General features: G+C 40.5%; 1 protein-coding gene across 1 annotated transcript in view; it reads right to left on the bottom strand.

Moving 5' to 3' along the window:
• Nucleotides 1-14,257, bottom strand: part of GABRA1 (gamma-aminobutyric acid type A receptor subunit alpha1) — a 39,162-nt gene that overhangs the window by 9,908 nt on the left and 14,997 nt on the right. The window contains exons 4-6 of the mRNA XM_082323926.1: nucleotides 9,124-9,344; nucleotides 7,395-7,477; nucleotides 2,702-2,845 (exon numbers count right to left, since the gene is read on the bottom strand). Coding sequence (XP_082180052.1) covers nucleotides 2,702-2,845; nucleotides 7,395-7,477; nucleotides 9,124-9,344 — 448 coding nt within the window. The remainder of the gene's footprint in view (nucleotides 1-2,701; nucleotides 2,846-7,394; nucleotides 7,478-9,123; nucleotides 9,345-14,257) is intronic.

Raw genomic sequence — 14,257 nt, 5'->3', positions numbered from 1 at the left:
AGTTGGAGAGTGACAGGAATTTCACATACAAGTAAAAAATGGATGACTCTGCTTAAGCAAAACAGCAGCAACAATGATTATTATTTTGTTTACTGAATACTATTTTTAAGCCTGTAGTACCTGCGCCTTCCATTGCCAGCATAGATGAATAACTACGCTATAAAAAAGTTTTAGTCTTTCAAGATTCTCTTGTCATAAAAAAATCAGTATTGGTAGTTATCTTGTTCTAGATCCAGACGTAAGGATAGCTGATGGCCTACTAGCAAAGGAAGAAATTAAAGAAAAAAATAAAGGACTTTATGGATTGACCAAATCATTTAATAGTTTTGTGAATGTTTAGAGTAACCCAGTTACACCCAAATTCTTGGAAAATACGTGTCTGGAATTCCAGACAACTATAAATATCGTCTTAAAATTGCCCAAGATGATGTAGATGCCTCTAACAATCCACAGAATCAGCTGCACAAGAGCTTCATTTTCTTGCCTAATAAAGGTGCTGAGAACTCTGAAGTGAAGATTGTCTTCAGTTCTTTTTGTCAGATGAGTCATCATCCACAACTCTGAAAGTAGGGAGGGATTTCATAATTTTCATTACATCTGTCATATCTTAACACAGAGATGCTCAGAGGACAAAGATGTGCTGGAGGATTCTGTTGAGACTAGCTGCCCACCTGCCTGAATGGGGAGAAAAGTGATTATTAACCACTTCTGATCCCCACCACTATTTGGGGGAAGGCAAAGCATTTTTCTTTCGAAGGCAAATCAAGAAGAATTTTTCCTTGAGACATTGAATTTGCAAGCAATAAATGTGTTTCTTCCACCACCGTATATTTTTATCAGGTAGTAACTAAAGAGGACTGCAGGTTTGGTACTAAAAAGATTCTTCAATGGGCTTATTTTTAGTTTTGATAACCATTGTATTTAGTTCTTAGTAATGTTTTTCTGCATCTAGACAATAGCATCTTTATTTCAGTGAGTATTAATTATAATGTATTTAACTTCATATATAGGCATGGCAAAGAGTTTCTTCAGGTAGAAAAAGGAGGCAGAATTCAAACCTATGAAATATCACGGGCAAAATAATTTTTTTTTTTTGTTTTTTCATTGAAATGTATGAAGAATTTTTACACTTCTTATATTTGCCTTCAGTTCTGTTTAAAAATTTATTATCTGCCTTTCTTAACAATTTATAGGGTGCTTCTCACATTACTATCTAATTACCCTGAACTACATCTGGTATTATCTATTTGGTTTAGGTATGTTCCCAAGCTTATGAGTCTCTTCTGATTATCCTGCCGCCCTTGTAATGCATCCAGCAAGCCAAGATTTGGCGATGAGTGCAAAAGGGCAGGCACGCAGGTTGCCACGGTCTCTCTGAGCAAGTAGCTTCAGAAAAGACAGAGCAAAGAGCTCGAGAGCCTTGCAGTTCCTCCCAAATCCTGTTGACTTTTCAGCAAAGGGCCGCTGGGGTGAATTACTGACTCCACAAAAGTCAGTGGCAACACTTCTAGCTGTGGCCGGGCCAAGAGTTCTCCCTTTTTCTTTTCACTTGTCCGATGCACGGCTCTGTGCTCAATAATGGAAGCAGCGAATCTATGGGAGCAGTTGTGTTGCTATTGTTCTTATGCAAAGTCCTTATTACTGCCACCCCGCTTCCTTCTTTTGGGATTACATCAACTGAACGGAAGCTTCCAAGCACTAACCTGAACGTTGGTCCACTAGAAACTTTTGTCTGTGAGAAATTTTGTTGGCTTAATAGGGCATGTGAATATATTTTGACAAGCTAAATAAAAAATTTAGACACGAATTAGGGTTCACCTCAAATTGACTCACTTTTCCTTAAATGTTCACTGACTTTACGAATGACACATTAGAAAGTTTGGTTTATGGAGGTGTAAGCGTACTTCTCTAGTTCAGTCACATCGTCGGGTGCATTCAAAGCAATACAACTACTTCTCCTAATGCAGTGCTTCCTTTGGTCCATTGAACAGTCATCTGGTCAACACTTCGAGCTCTTGTTTGTGCCTAACGCTCACTTTATTACTGTATTTAGGTCTTTGTGCCCCTTCCAAATTATTAAAATAAAAAAAAAAAAAAATTCCATCTTGAAACAAGCACTGCAAAGTGAAAAAGCGAAGGTTTAGCCAGCTTCAAAATAATACTGTAAATGTTGGCTATATTTCTGTATCTCATTAATAGTTTTGGAATTAAAGCTGGTTCTAGCATTAAGACACCTAAATCCTGTTTGGATGTTCCAGATGGTTTTTGATTTGATGACATATTTTTTTCATTCTCTAAATACCTCCTTGAGAAACTATATGCTTGTTTTTAGCAACTTCACTGCCTCCAGGAATATGATCTTTGAGGGTTCATATTCTTATGCTACTTTTTAAGCTTCTGTAGTAAGTAGGTAATACGATAAGGATATGAGGAGTGCTTCTTTATAATGTAAATTACTGTTTTTTCTGGCTAGATCTGTCACTATAGGAAGCTTTTTAATTGTTCAAATATTTTAACCACCAGTTGAAGTAGGAAAATAATACCGTGATATGTTATCTTTTCAGAGTCATGTTTTCCTAATCTGAAGCTCATACATTGCAATTTACCTCTCTCACTCTTTGGTCTTTGTATTTTTTCTCCTGCTCTAAATTATATTTTGGCAGTTAAATATGACTCTTCCCAGAAAACCTTTTTCACAGACCTGTACTGGACTGAACAATTCCAGAGTCCACAGTTTGTCCAAGCAGATCGTATTGGTTCAGTCGAGAGCCGTCTTCAGCCACAACCACTGACCTTGCTGGTTCCCGTGTCCATTCATACACAACCTCTGCTCTGGTATAAGCATCTAATTTAAAAGAAATACATTGCATTTCAGCTTTGCACCTTCTATTGCCATATGGCCTTATCAGAACAATGGTTTGAGCAGTAGTTTGAATATTAAATTCTCTTTAATTATCTGTAGAAACCCACAAGTAGCTTACTGGAACTTTTTATCTATGGGAAATAGAACTGGTTTTATAGGTCTATCCATGCGATGATTAGCTAAATATCTGCTGTAGGGCTGGATTAAGGTTGGTCCTCAATGGCATGGAAGTCTTTCTCTTACATCATTCCTACCTATGTAAAATCTGAGTAACTGTAAGCGAGAGCGAGATGTGGAATTTCATGGGCATGCGAGGATTCCAGCTCTAACTTTTAACTGCTATCAAGAAAGATGAGCCCCGGTCCTTTCAGTTTGTCATAGTGTGGTGTTGTCTGGGCCACTGTAAGAAAATAAGTCCTTCTCGGAGTAGCTTCAGTGATCTTATCATCATCGGCCTGGCTCCAGCTCTCCATTCGGTAACCCCCTCCCGCACTCGCCTTGCTGTATAACAGGCATAGCAGACGTTTCTGAGGCTGCCTAGGCTCGAGTGGGTTGAAATCACAATTAATCTATGTTTTGCTTTGGCTATTTCTGGGAAATGCTCACGTTCAAGTCCACATTTATTTGAGTCTTGAACAAAGCAAAAGAAAAACACTGTGGGCTCTCTAAACCTGGGTAGTCTAGTATGTTGCATAGATAATTCAGTAGCACACTAAATGTGCCATCCAGGTGTTTGCGTGCTGTTATTAGTATGCTATTTATGTTATTTTGGGAATCAAACTATATATAAATATTTTTAATCTTTGTCCTATTGTAAAATTCTTGTGTCATTTTGCGTAGTCTGCAGTCTGACAGCTCTCACTCTGAGCGGTTAGGGTGGGAGTTAGTTGTCTACACAGAAGCGTGTAGTGTCATTCTTCACACCTAGGAGTATCGAAGACATGTATGGGACTGAATGTGTGCTCAGAACCGACTTAAAGCTTGCACCCACCAAAGGCAGCTGGAAGCCAGGTGGGACCTCTTAGGGCATCTAAAATGACACTAGACTCGTGCCTACGGGATGAGATTTCCCCTTTTTTCAGGACTGGCAAGCAGGAAAGGAAAAGGAGGAATCTGATTCACTTGACCTCATTTGTGAGTTAGTAATTTTATCTTATCAATGTAAGAGATAACAGTAATTGAAGAGATGGTGTTGGATGGAGTGTGCTGGTAAATTAATTGCATGGCATTTGATCCCGCGTTATTGAAGCGGAAGGGTGCTTTTACCCTCAGACTTCATATTCCCCAAGCACTGTAACATATACATAGCTTTTTGGAATCAATGGTAAATGCAAATCTATGTCTTAATAGTTCTGACCTTAAAAATAATGGCCACAGTACGTGCAAGAATTGGCTTGCTAATTTAGCCACGTAAAGAAAGAGTGGCAATAATAATATTAATTTTCAAGCATTTTACTTGTTCTGGAGCATGGGACTAGTTTGGAAGAGAGAGGGCTGATCTCCAGAGCCGGACTGGGCGAGAGGGACGGGAGTATGCTCATCAGCGCGCAACGAGCTGGCCCTGCCCTGTGACTGCCCGACGGGTGCTCTGCTTAGCCTCCCTCCGCAGCTTCCAATTCAGATACTGCCTACGTAGCAACACAGCCTTTTGCTCCGATCACTGCCGCTTTCCAGAGCGGCCTTAGTTTTAAACTGACAATCAGGTTTTTGTGGTAAGAGTTGAGGAGAGCATCTGCCTTCCTGATTTTGTTTTGACAACATATGGCTTTTTGTTGTTCCAGAACCTCTTTAGCATTTGTCACATTGAATTTACATTGAATAACCTCTAGCTTAAGCTGCTATTTTGGCAAATCACTTTAGCCTTGAAGCTGGGCGAAACATTTATCGGCCTCTACAGTATGGGCAGAGTCCGTAGGAGACCTGTAACTCCTTCAGTATGAGGCTTTTCTGAATCCAGCTCCAGACAAGTGATGAGTAACAGTGGAGTACATGGAAAAACTCTTTATTCAATTTAATTCAGACCAGAGCTGGGCAAACGCTACCTTGGGGAGCTAGTAAGTGTAATATTGGAGTCTGCACTTAAAGCATGGCTTTCACGACAATTAAAGGTCTCTCTTCAGTAAATTTTTCAGTCCATTAAGATTATTATAATGAATTGCTTTCATTGTTTGACAGAAATGTCCCAAATGTATTTAAATATGATTCCCACTGAAAAAAAGTGGCAATTAAATATAAGAACTGCTCTTTTTCTATGTACAATGGCGAGCCCCATTTTCATATCTTGCTTGGGTCCAGCCAGTTGTCGTGTGGGAGATATTTCTATTTATATCAATAACTAAATATTGAGACAAATAGTCTATAATCTGATAATTATGACGTATAATCTGATGCGAAGGAGGGAGAGGTCCAGCTTCACGGCCCTGTTCCGGACAGTGACTTCCCCCGCAGCGTCTGCAGTGAGAGCAGGCTGCAGGGGGAACTCCTCCCCGCCAGGAGCCCGCTTCAGTATAGCAGGGGAATGCAAAGCTTCCCTGAAAACTCCCTGACTTTGTCTCATGCCCTTTCCAGCATCTGGAGTTACCTGTTTTGCTAGGTCCCGTTTAGGACAGCTGGCATGATAGCCAGTTAGTGTTAAAAAAATAATGAAAATAGCCTGTAAACCAGGAGGAGCCACGCCTGCGCTCCGGGCTTAGAACGCCAGTTATCGCCTCTGACTTTAGTGTAAGAACTGGTCTTTCAGTCAGAAATACCACTGACTTTGGTTTTGTTCATTTAAGAAAATGATGTGTGTTATGGTAATAAAAATCTTTTTGCGGGATAAAAAGAAAAGCAATTTAAATACAAAAGATGTGCAGATGCACTTGCGTGTCTTTTTGCTATCTTGTTTTTACCTTGTGGTGTGGTTCTGGAGTTGTATTCGAAGCCATGTTCTCCCTCCCTTTTCATTCCTAATTTCTGTATCTCTTAATCATTTAATTGAGGCAAGATCCTTAGCAATCTGGAAAGCCGTGCGCTTTGTGAGCCAAGAATACACTCATCTGGGACGCAGTGGGCCAGAAAGAACTCGATGTCGGAAAAAAAAGGGAACTGTTGTTCAGACTGGGGGGCTTAAACGCAGCCTAGTGTCGGGCTGCGGCTCAGCGACGCGCAGATGGGTGACGGGCGTCCCAGCACGTCCATAAAAGTTCAGCCTAGTAGGTCACGTTTGCTCAAAGCCCGCTGACGGTTTAACGTCGCAGAGCGGGTTTCATGCACGACTAGCCATCGTCCCCCCTTCCAGATCCAGCATGCAGCCGCAGCAAGGCCTGAACCGCCTTCCGAGGGGCGGCCCTGCCCCGGCGCGGAGCGGGCCCCGCCGGCGCCTGGAGGAGCCCCCCCCCCCGGGGCGCCGAGCGCCGTGAGGAGCGAGCGCTCGGGAGCGAGCGGTGCTGCTCAGCCGTGCTCCCCGTCTGCAGGGGCCGTTGGTTCCCTAAGCCTCACCTAGGCGGCTAGGAGCTCTTTAAAGACAAAACATCAGTCCTTTCTCATGGTAAACAGAGCGCTCTTCAGCCCAAAGTAAATTATCACCCTGCCTGGTAAGACGTGAAGAATGAATTGGGTGTTCCGTTTGTGACTTCTAAAATAGATCAAGCTACTAAGTACCCATTATCAGTGAAACGACCCATTTCTGCTAGAAAAAAATAGCCATTGAGGAACCAATTTGTACACTATTACGTCTTCCACACGTTTTGTCTTCCTTGGTTGTGTCGAACCAACCCGAGTAAAGCAGCTCTTCGTGGGTTTTTGTGGTTTGGTTTGGTTTTGTGGTTTTTTTGTTTTGTTTTTTTACTTAAAGAGTTGAAGGGCGACTATATTTAATTTTTAAAAATACTGTGTTTAGCTGCGTTTCAAAGTATCAGTGTCAGGTTGGCTGTTATTCAAATTAAAATTTTGGGGGAAATTCTCAGTTTACAGAAAGCTTTGTCAGTTATAACACTGATTTTAATTACATTACATTTTGTCCAGTATGTTCTCTAACCTAAGGTTACAAATGCTGCAAGTATAGGACTCCGGAGATTTGTGAGATTTTTCACTTCCAGAAACGTTGCATGATTGTAATATGAATATTCTACAATCTTACACAAAATTTTGTTCTAAATGTGCCAAGACTGTGGTAGGGGAATTGTTTGCGCCTAAACCAATTCAGTTATCCGTGGTCTGTATTACTTTTCTCTAACATTGATTTTGGGTCTTAACAAAATAAAGCAACTATAAGATTAACAACATTTTCTATGTGACAAACTACTTTTCTAGATGTTTAGAGCACTGTCGTTTTTCTCTTTTGTGAATATCCAGGCAGGACATTGGAGGATATTTAAGACACGTAGAAGAGGTTCATTATATTAAATATAAATGTATATAAGAATAAAAATACAACCCTGCAAAAAAAGTGAAAACCAGACAAGATGAAAACCTTGAGGTTTTCTCAGTTGCAAAATACTTTTGTAAAGTGGCCTAAAAAGGGAGAAACCTCAATTTAAAATAAACTTACAGCTTCCAAATTTCAAGGGGCAAGCATGTGCATCCATAGGAAAGTCTTCTAAATGCATTGGACATTCTGCTCTCACAGTCAATCTATAATGGATTAATGAGCAAAAGGACACATTTATTCTGGTTTCACAGAAACAGCAAATAGACTTCTATTACGACACACAGAATAAGTATAGCATCATAGCTGTTATGTGATTAATTAGCAGCTGGAACGGGACCCGAATTGTCTGGCTGGGGCGCTGACAGGCACGCGGAGACACAGCAGGGCCCCTGGCTCTGCCCCTCTGCCGTGGTTCGCTCTGCAGCAGAGACATGCTCAGGCTTCTCGCTTGGTGCGAGGACTAAAATCTATTAGAAACTGAAATTGCTTCCTTGCTGCCATCATTAAATTGGCCCGCTCTGGATGCTCAGACATTTGCTGAAATCATTTAGTTGCTATCAGCTTGGGTGCAAACACGTTTCTCAATAAAAGAGATTAAATAAAATAGAGACAGTCACATACCACACATCAGCAAGGAACGAACAATAATACTTGAATACTAGGCAGAAGATTGCATTAAGGCACTTGCAAAGGTGAGCAAATAGAAATGGTTATGGTCAAAAAAAGAGACATATGTGAACAATGTGCTGCCAAGAGAGTGTTCTTGTGGATTAAATCCCTAACAGCCAAGCATTTAGGAAGACAAGAAAAATTGACCTGGACTTGTCTAACTACCAGCCAAGCAGATTCTACCCTAGCCTAGGCAGTCTTGAAAGATGTTGCAGAATAAATGGAACATATTTGACAGGCTCCCAAAAGCCTGGAGACTTTGTTTTCTCCAAATACTTGTACTGCTTCTAAAAACATCTTTTAAATTGTTAAAAGAAAACTCCGTGTTCGCCTATGTACTAAGCTATCCATCCTGACTTGGAGTCAACAGAAGCACTTTATACCTTGTTTGACTCCATGGGAGACATAAACAGGGGATGTGTAGCTCTGTAGAGACAACAGACCTTTTGTTGTTGTTGTTTAATTTGCAGTCTTTTAATCCAGAATGTTTCCAGGACTCTGTATCATCGTTATTTCAAAAGGATTTAACTCCTCTGCTGACAACTGGATAGCTAAAGTTCAGTTATCCATGAAGAGAATATGTTTCCAGTAAGAGTAGTGCCAGCACAAAAAGAATTTTTCCTCCTAACTTTCTAAATGTTTTAGTGAATTGTTTTTCTTGTTATGAATGGAACAAGAAATGTCTATTTTTAGACTGTCATGCTCTGTATTCCCAAGCACAACAAATATGAAGAATGGGCAATCAATTCTCTGTGCATCTGCTAGTTCTTACGATCTGCTTTCTATAGGATCCAAAGATTAAAGACCCTTGTACACGATCTAGTAGTCTAGATTATATTAAAGTTTCAGGCTTTATTATACTTTGCTGATGCAATCCTTCAAAGCAACTCCAAATTAAGGTCCTCTGCAAATTGGCGGATTCCTAATACTATAGGTACCTTTTTAAAATCAAGCATTAAGACACATCCAGGGAGCGTAAAGGTGGCACAGCAGGAGGGGAAAAAAATAAACACTGCAAGTGCCTCAGTCTGTCCATCATTCCATGGCCTGTTGCGAAAATAATTACTAAGCAGCAATCAAATTATGCTCAAAAAGGAACCTGTTTCCTGTTTGGAAAATATGATGCTTTAACAAGTTAAATTGTCAAACTAAATGAAGGACATAATATTTTAGGGCTCACCTCATTGTGTATAGCAATGTCCCGTCCTCTGTAATTCGTAATAGTTTATTTGGCATCGTCATGTTATGAGCCACTGACTTCTTTCCATTGTGGAAAAAGGTATCGGGTGTCCAAATTTTGCTGGCCATTAAATTATTTAACCGGAGAACAGTCATAGGTCCTTTGAATTTTAATCTCTCATCTTTCCAGCTTTGGCGGAAAAATACATCTATAGTGTATTCCTACATCAATTCAGAAAAAAGGGAAACACTTATGATGCCATATGTTGCAATATGAGAACTCGAAAAGTATATTCTTACCGTTCCCTAGAAGCAAGATGACTATTAATGAAATTAGTAATTATCAGAACGTTTATTCTCTATATTACTTACAATGTACCTGAAGCTGGTTATTAAACAGTTACAATATCATTACTGTGTTCAATAGAACAAATGTTAGGGAGAACAGTATATAAAAAATTAGACAAGACTTTGAGATATAATATAGTGGAAACAAAATAATTCACCCTCTTCTCACTTTTCCTTCCCCTTCCACAAAACTGTAATTTGAAGCTGTGGATATGTAGCCAGTATGCGCAGCACAGAAGAATATGGCTCTTGGAGGAAATCAGGCCTGGTGAGACAGGTCTTACTGGAGCCTTTTGTTCCAAGTGTCCCAGTAGCAGAAACATGTAGTCAACCTGCAAAAAGTTCGCAGGTCACTCAAATTACGTGGTCTGATTTATGAGATGTGGAATGGCTTATTGGGCCAAACCACTGGACTGCAGAGAGCACAAGCCAAGGACAGGCTTGGACCAAGAATTACAGCTTGGTTAGGCAAGGGCTGGGCCACTGGGGAAGGGATGCAGTGGCTGACTCGGTGTACGTGGGGAGATTCAAAATACCCAACGCTCACTACGAAATGAGAGAATTATTTGTTACAAAGCAACAGGAACAAAGTTAAGAGGGAGAGGGTGAAACTAGGAAAAAGATGTTGAAGTATTAGACATAAAATACAGATGTATGTGGGGTGAAAATGTGAAAAACTCCTGCGGACACAGTATAGTATAATATTTTCCCAAGGAAAAATTCCACTCTGACATGAAAGTTCGGTATGGGATTATCCTGCCCCTTCCATCCTTCATGCCTCTGATATTATGATAAACGTCAAAAGTAGCTATCCAAACACTGTTCAAAATGACCCTGAATGACAAACTTTTGGCTGAGAAACTGAACCTTTGCTGAGCTCTCCTGCCAACGGAGACGGCAAATCCTGACATAAAGGAAACTCCTGTGTGTGAAGGCGCACACAGCTGTAAGGAAAAGAGCTGCCCCAAGGGGTATGGTAGTAAACAGAAGCATTCTGGAACGAGGATGCGAAATCTCTCTGTGGCAGGCTGCCTTAGACTTGGGATTTTCCTTTTAACAACTGGCAACGCTCCGTACAACGTAAGCAATTGTGAGCTGTGTATTCCTTGTGCAACTATCAGCAAGTAAGAATGGGGATTCTTACTGGCGGTGTGTTTTTCCTGGTTTTGGGGCATGAAATGCCTCAATAAATTTCTTGTGGGCATGGAAATGTTGTAGTTCCATGGTGTGGTCTTACTTCGGGCTTGTTTGGGGGTTTTTGTTTGGTTGGGTTTTTTTTATTTTATTTACATGCCAGACCTGTGAATCATTTTGGTGCATGCTTAATTGTATTTCCATTTTGTTAATCACATGCTCAGTGAGCTGCTGAAGCCTGGATTTGTTCAGCTCCAGTGACGGCAGTTGTGCACTTAGAGCCAACCACTTGCTGCAGAATTTTGCTGGGTCAGGGCCTTAGCTTGAACTGTGGGCAAAATCTTGCCCCAGGTGTGCAGCAGAGTAGGAGAGAAAGAGGTTTAAAATCTAGTAGATGGCATTAAAATATTGGATTTCTTCCCTGTTCTACTAGCTCCAAAGAAGATTTCCTCCTACACGCATGGGAAAGGTAAAAGACATGCCCAGAAGGTGACATCATTTCGGTGTGCGTGTAAGCCATTCCCTTTTTATCTCTTTCAGCTGCAAAGGAGGAGGTGAGTGGGAGGTGGTACAGGTTGAGAGAAGGGAGTCTGGTTCTTCACTCTATATGAACACAAGGTTCTTATGCTGGAAAAGAACAAGGAGTCTGAGAGATCTGATAAGGGACCTGACAGCATAAGACAAAACTCAATTAAGAAGCAGCTGACAGGTCATGCCTGGCACAGACTGAATCTTCCTCTATCCCAGGCTGTTGCACCATACAGGATGAATTCATTTTGGCTGAGCTTTCTCAACTCCTTAGCTTTCACTAGCCACTTTAACATGTACAAAAATTCTCCTCAAATGAATCCTGACAGACAGCTGATCTTGAAGATCAAGTCATCAGAGACTCTGATTAGGGCTTTCTTCTCCAGGAGGGTGCCGTACAGAACAAGGGAACAGAAGGATTTTCTCCAAACCATCTACTATAGCAGTGGTCTATGTGCAAACGTATGAGCGAGATGAAATTCAGAATAAATTCTCCACAGTGGAGACTCTTCATTTCTTAGTGTGCAGGTAAAGAAAGAAGATTCCCATCTGCATTTTGGCAATAAGTTGTATGGTGTTGAATATTTATAACACTTTGACTTAAATGTTCGGTAATTCACTCATCTGACCTCTTTGCCCGGAGACCGTTTATTCACAGGGCAGACCACACTGTGGTCTATATCAGACTAGGTGCTGTACAGGAAGGTAGTAAGACAGAGACTTGTTCCTGGAGAGCTTGCAGTACAGAAGCAGTGGGAAGGAAGGTTTACTAGAAAAAAAGTTCTGTCTTTATGAAAAAAGTTAACTTTAAAATGCTTCTTATTCCAGACAATATACATGAAAATTTCACAATAATGACAGTCGTGAGAACAACCATTTATCTGTTGATTAGTTCAATCCACCATCTGAGAGAGCATGCCTGAAAGCCTGCAAAGTTCTTCCAAGAAAAGATGTTTTTATTTTAAAAAGTGCTTTTCTCCTGTTTAACTTTATTCACAACTTTAAGAACAAGCCAAGACATTCTCTTTATAGAATAACAGGTTATGTCTATGCTGCTCTTAAAAGAGTGGATTGAGAGTGGGTAGGAACACCATGTACTCCTCGATATATCACCTACTATCTATATAACTGCCTCCTTGGATTCCTGCAAGCAGATGGTCTAGGTACGCTGATGTCTGGCTGCGGCTGTGGTTTCGTAACACACGGCGTCAGCTGGAGCAGCTCCGTGCCCGCTGCCAGCAGCAGGCCTGGGCTCAGGCAGCAGCCAGCGCAGCTGCGGCTCGGGCCTCCCCGCGACCAGCGCCCACGACCCAGTCTACGCTTACTGGAAATCTGCTCCCTGGAGCAAATCTGGGGCAGCCCTCAAACGATGGTGCCTGCAACCAACCTGTAGTATGCACAGAGGACTTTGCGCTAAATGTACATTGAAATTAATATAAACTTTATATTCTGGTAAGCTCTTCATTTTATCTTTCTCTTTCTGTCTCTGATTTCACACTTACTTCCTTAAGCAAAAGAGTTAGCATGAGTAGGCTGCACACAGATTACTTTCTAGGGGAGGTGAGTAGGAGTTTTGCGCTAAATACTTTTCTGTAATTCCTTCGTTTTCAAGACATATGAACACCTGTCTGGGTGTTTCTTGGTCGCACACTTTATTAAGAGACTGATGAATTCTTTCTCCTGTTTAACTAAGTGAAATTCAGGAGCCAATGTGGTATGGGGTTTTCATTATTTTTGAGATTATTTTGTAGGTAGGGATCACTTATGCTATAGTAATTCAGCTATACTGAATTATAGCTGAAGTCAATAATTTTTTTTCAAATATCCCTGTTCCTAATTCTGAAAGTAGATTATTTTTGGCTTCAGTATTTTATTCTTCCTTAAAACCCAAAGCCCATACAAACATCAGTTTGTCCTAGGAATGTCAAATTAGCTTTATCTTCTACTTAATAATTAAATCACCCAAAACTACAAAGTATAAGTAGATGCTGAAGTCCAAACATTACATAGTCCCAAGTAAATCAGCAGGCCTATCAGCTACTCTAAACTTATGTCTACATGTACGAAAGCATCCATGTCCATTTATTCATTAGATTGCCGTTCATTACTGGAGTTGTCTAGTAAATCTCTCTGAACAGAGCAAACACTAGCTTAGCCAGCTGACTTGCAGAAAACAACTCTAATAAATATTAACACAAAGCATACATTGACCCACATACATCTATCACTCTCTCTTTGTTCACCTCCCACAAGCACCTGTGTCCAGCCCAACCCTTTAAATTCCATCGATTTTCGGGAGATTAACAAGAGATTAACCTGTCTTCTTGGGACAGGTCTCTACAAAAACAGAGCAACCTCGGATCACTCACAAACTGCAGCTGCTACAGTTTGAATTCAAAGACTATTAAATTAAAAACATATCTATATTTTAGTCACATGACTGTTCGAAGTTTTCAGTTTGTCCAGTGGTGGTTGGTTACCTATTTCAAGACAGAAATGGGAAAGCAAGATGAAGTGTTTTGCTGAACCAATAACCAGAACACAAATAATGGATGTCAGTGGCTTCTACCAATCTTTAATGCAAGGAATTTCCCCTCTTTTAATGTGTAATTTAGAGTAATAAGTAGACATTGTAATTTCACAAGATGATCACAGAACAAAAAAGCAGAAGTCATTGAATGGATTTTTTTTTTTAATTCTTCTTCATGGTATATATAGTACTTAGTATTGTATGTGAGTGCCGAGGAGACAAGTCACCAGTCTAGCTATTTCCCTGGACTACCCTTCTACTGTAGGTCTTCTCAGCAGAATGACTGGTCAAAGTGTCTGTGGTGCCCAAGCTATTCTTTCTCATTTAAATATCATGGTATCAGTCGCAATTATAAATTTGACTGTAGTTTTAGAAATGCTATTGTCCAAGCAATCAGGAAAATGGTGTCTTTGCATGAAGTTCATTTAGGAAAAGAAACTACCTTGTAGAAGTTACTTTCTCTGTTATTCCATCCCTTTACGTTGTTTTGAGTAATCAGAAACTTGTATATATTGTAGGCCTGTAGACAGACAGGCCTAGCTACAGTTTTAGTTCAAATTAGACAACTTAGATTTTGTGGTAACAAATGGAACTT

This window comes from Platalea leucorodia (genome assembly GCF_965183815.1).
Source record: "Platalea leucorodia genome assembly, chromosome: 11".
In the NCBI taxonomy this organism is placed as follows: Eukaryota; Metazoa; Chordata; class Aves; order Pelecaniformes; family Threskiornithidae; genus Platalea; species Platalea leucorodia.
Note: the sequence above shows the minus strand (reverse complement) of the source record. Positions and strands in the feature narration are given on the sequence as shown.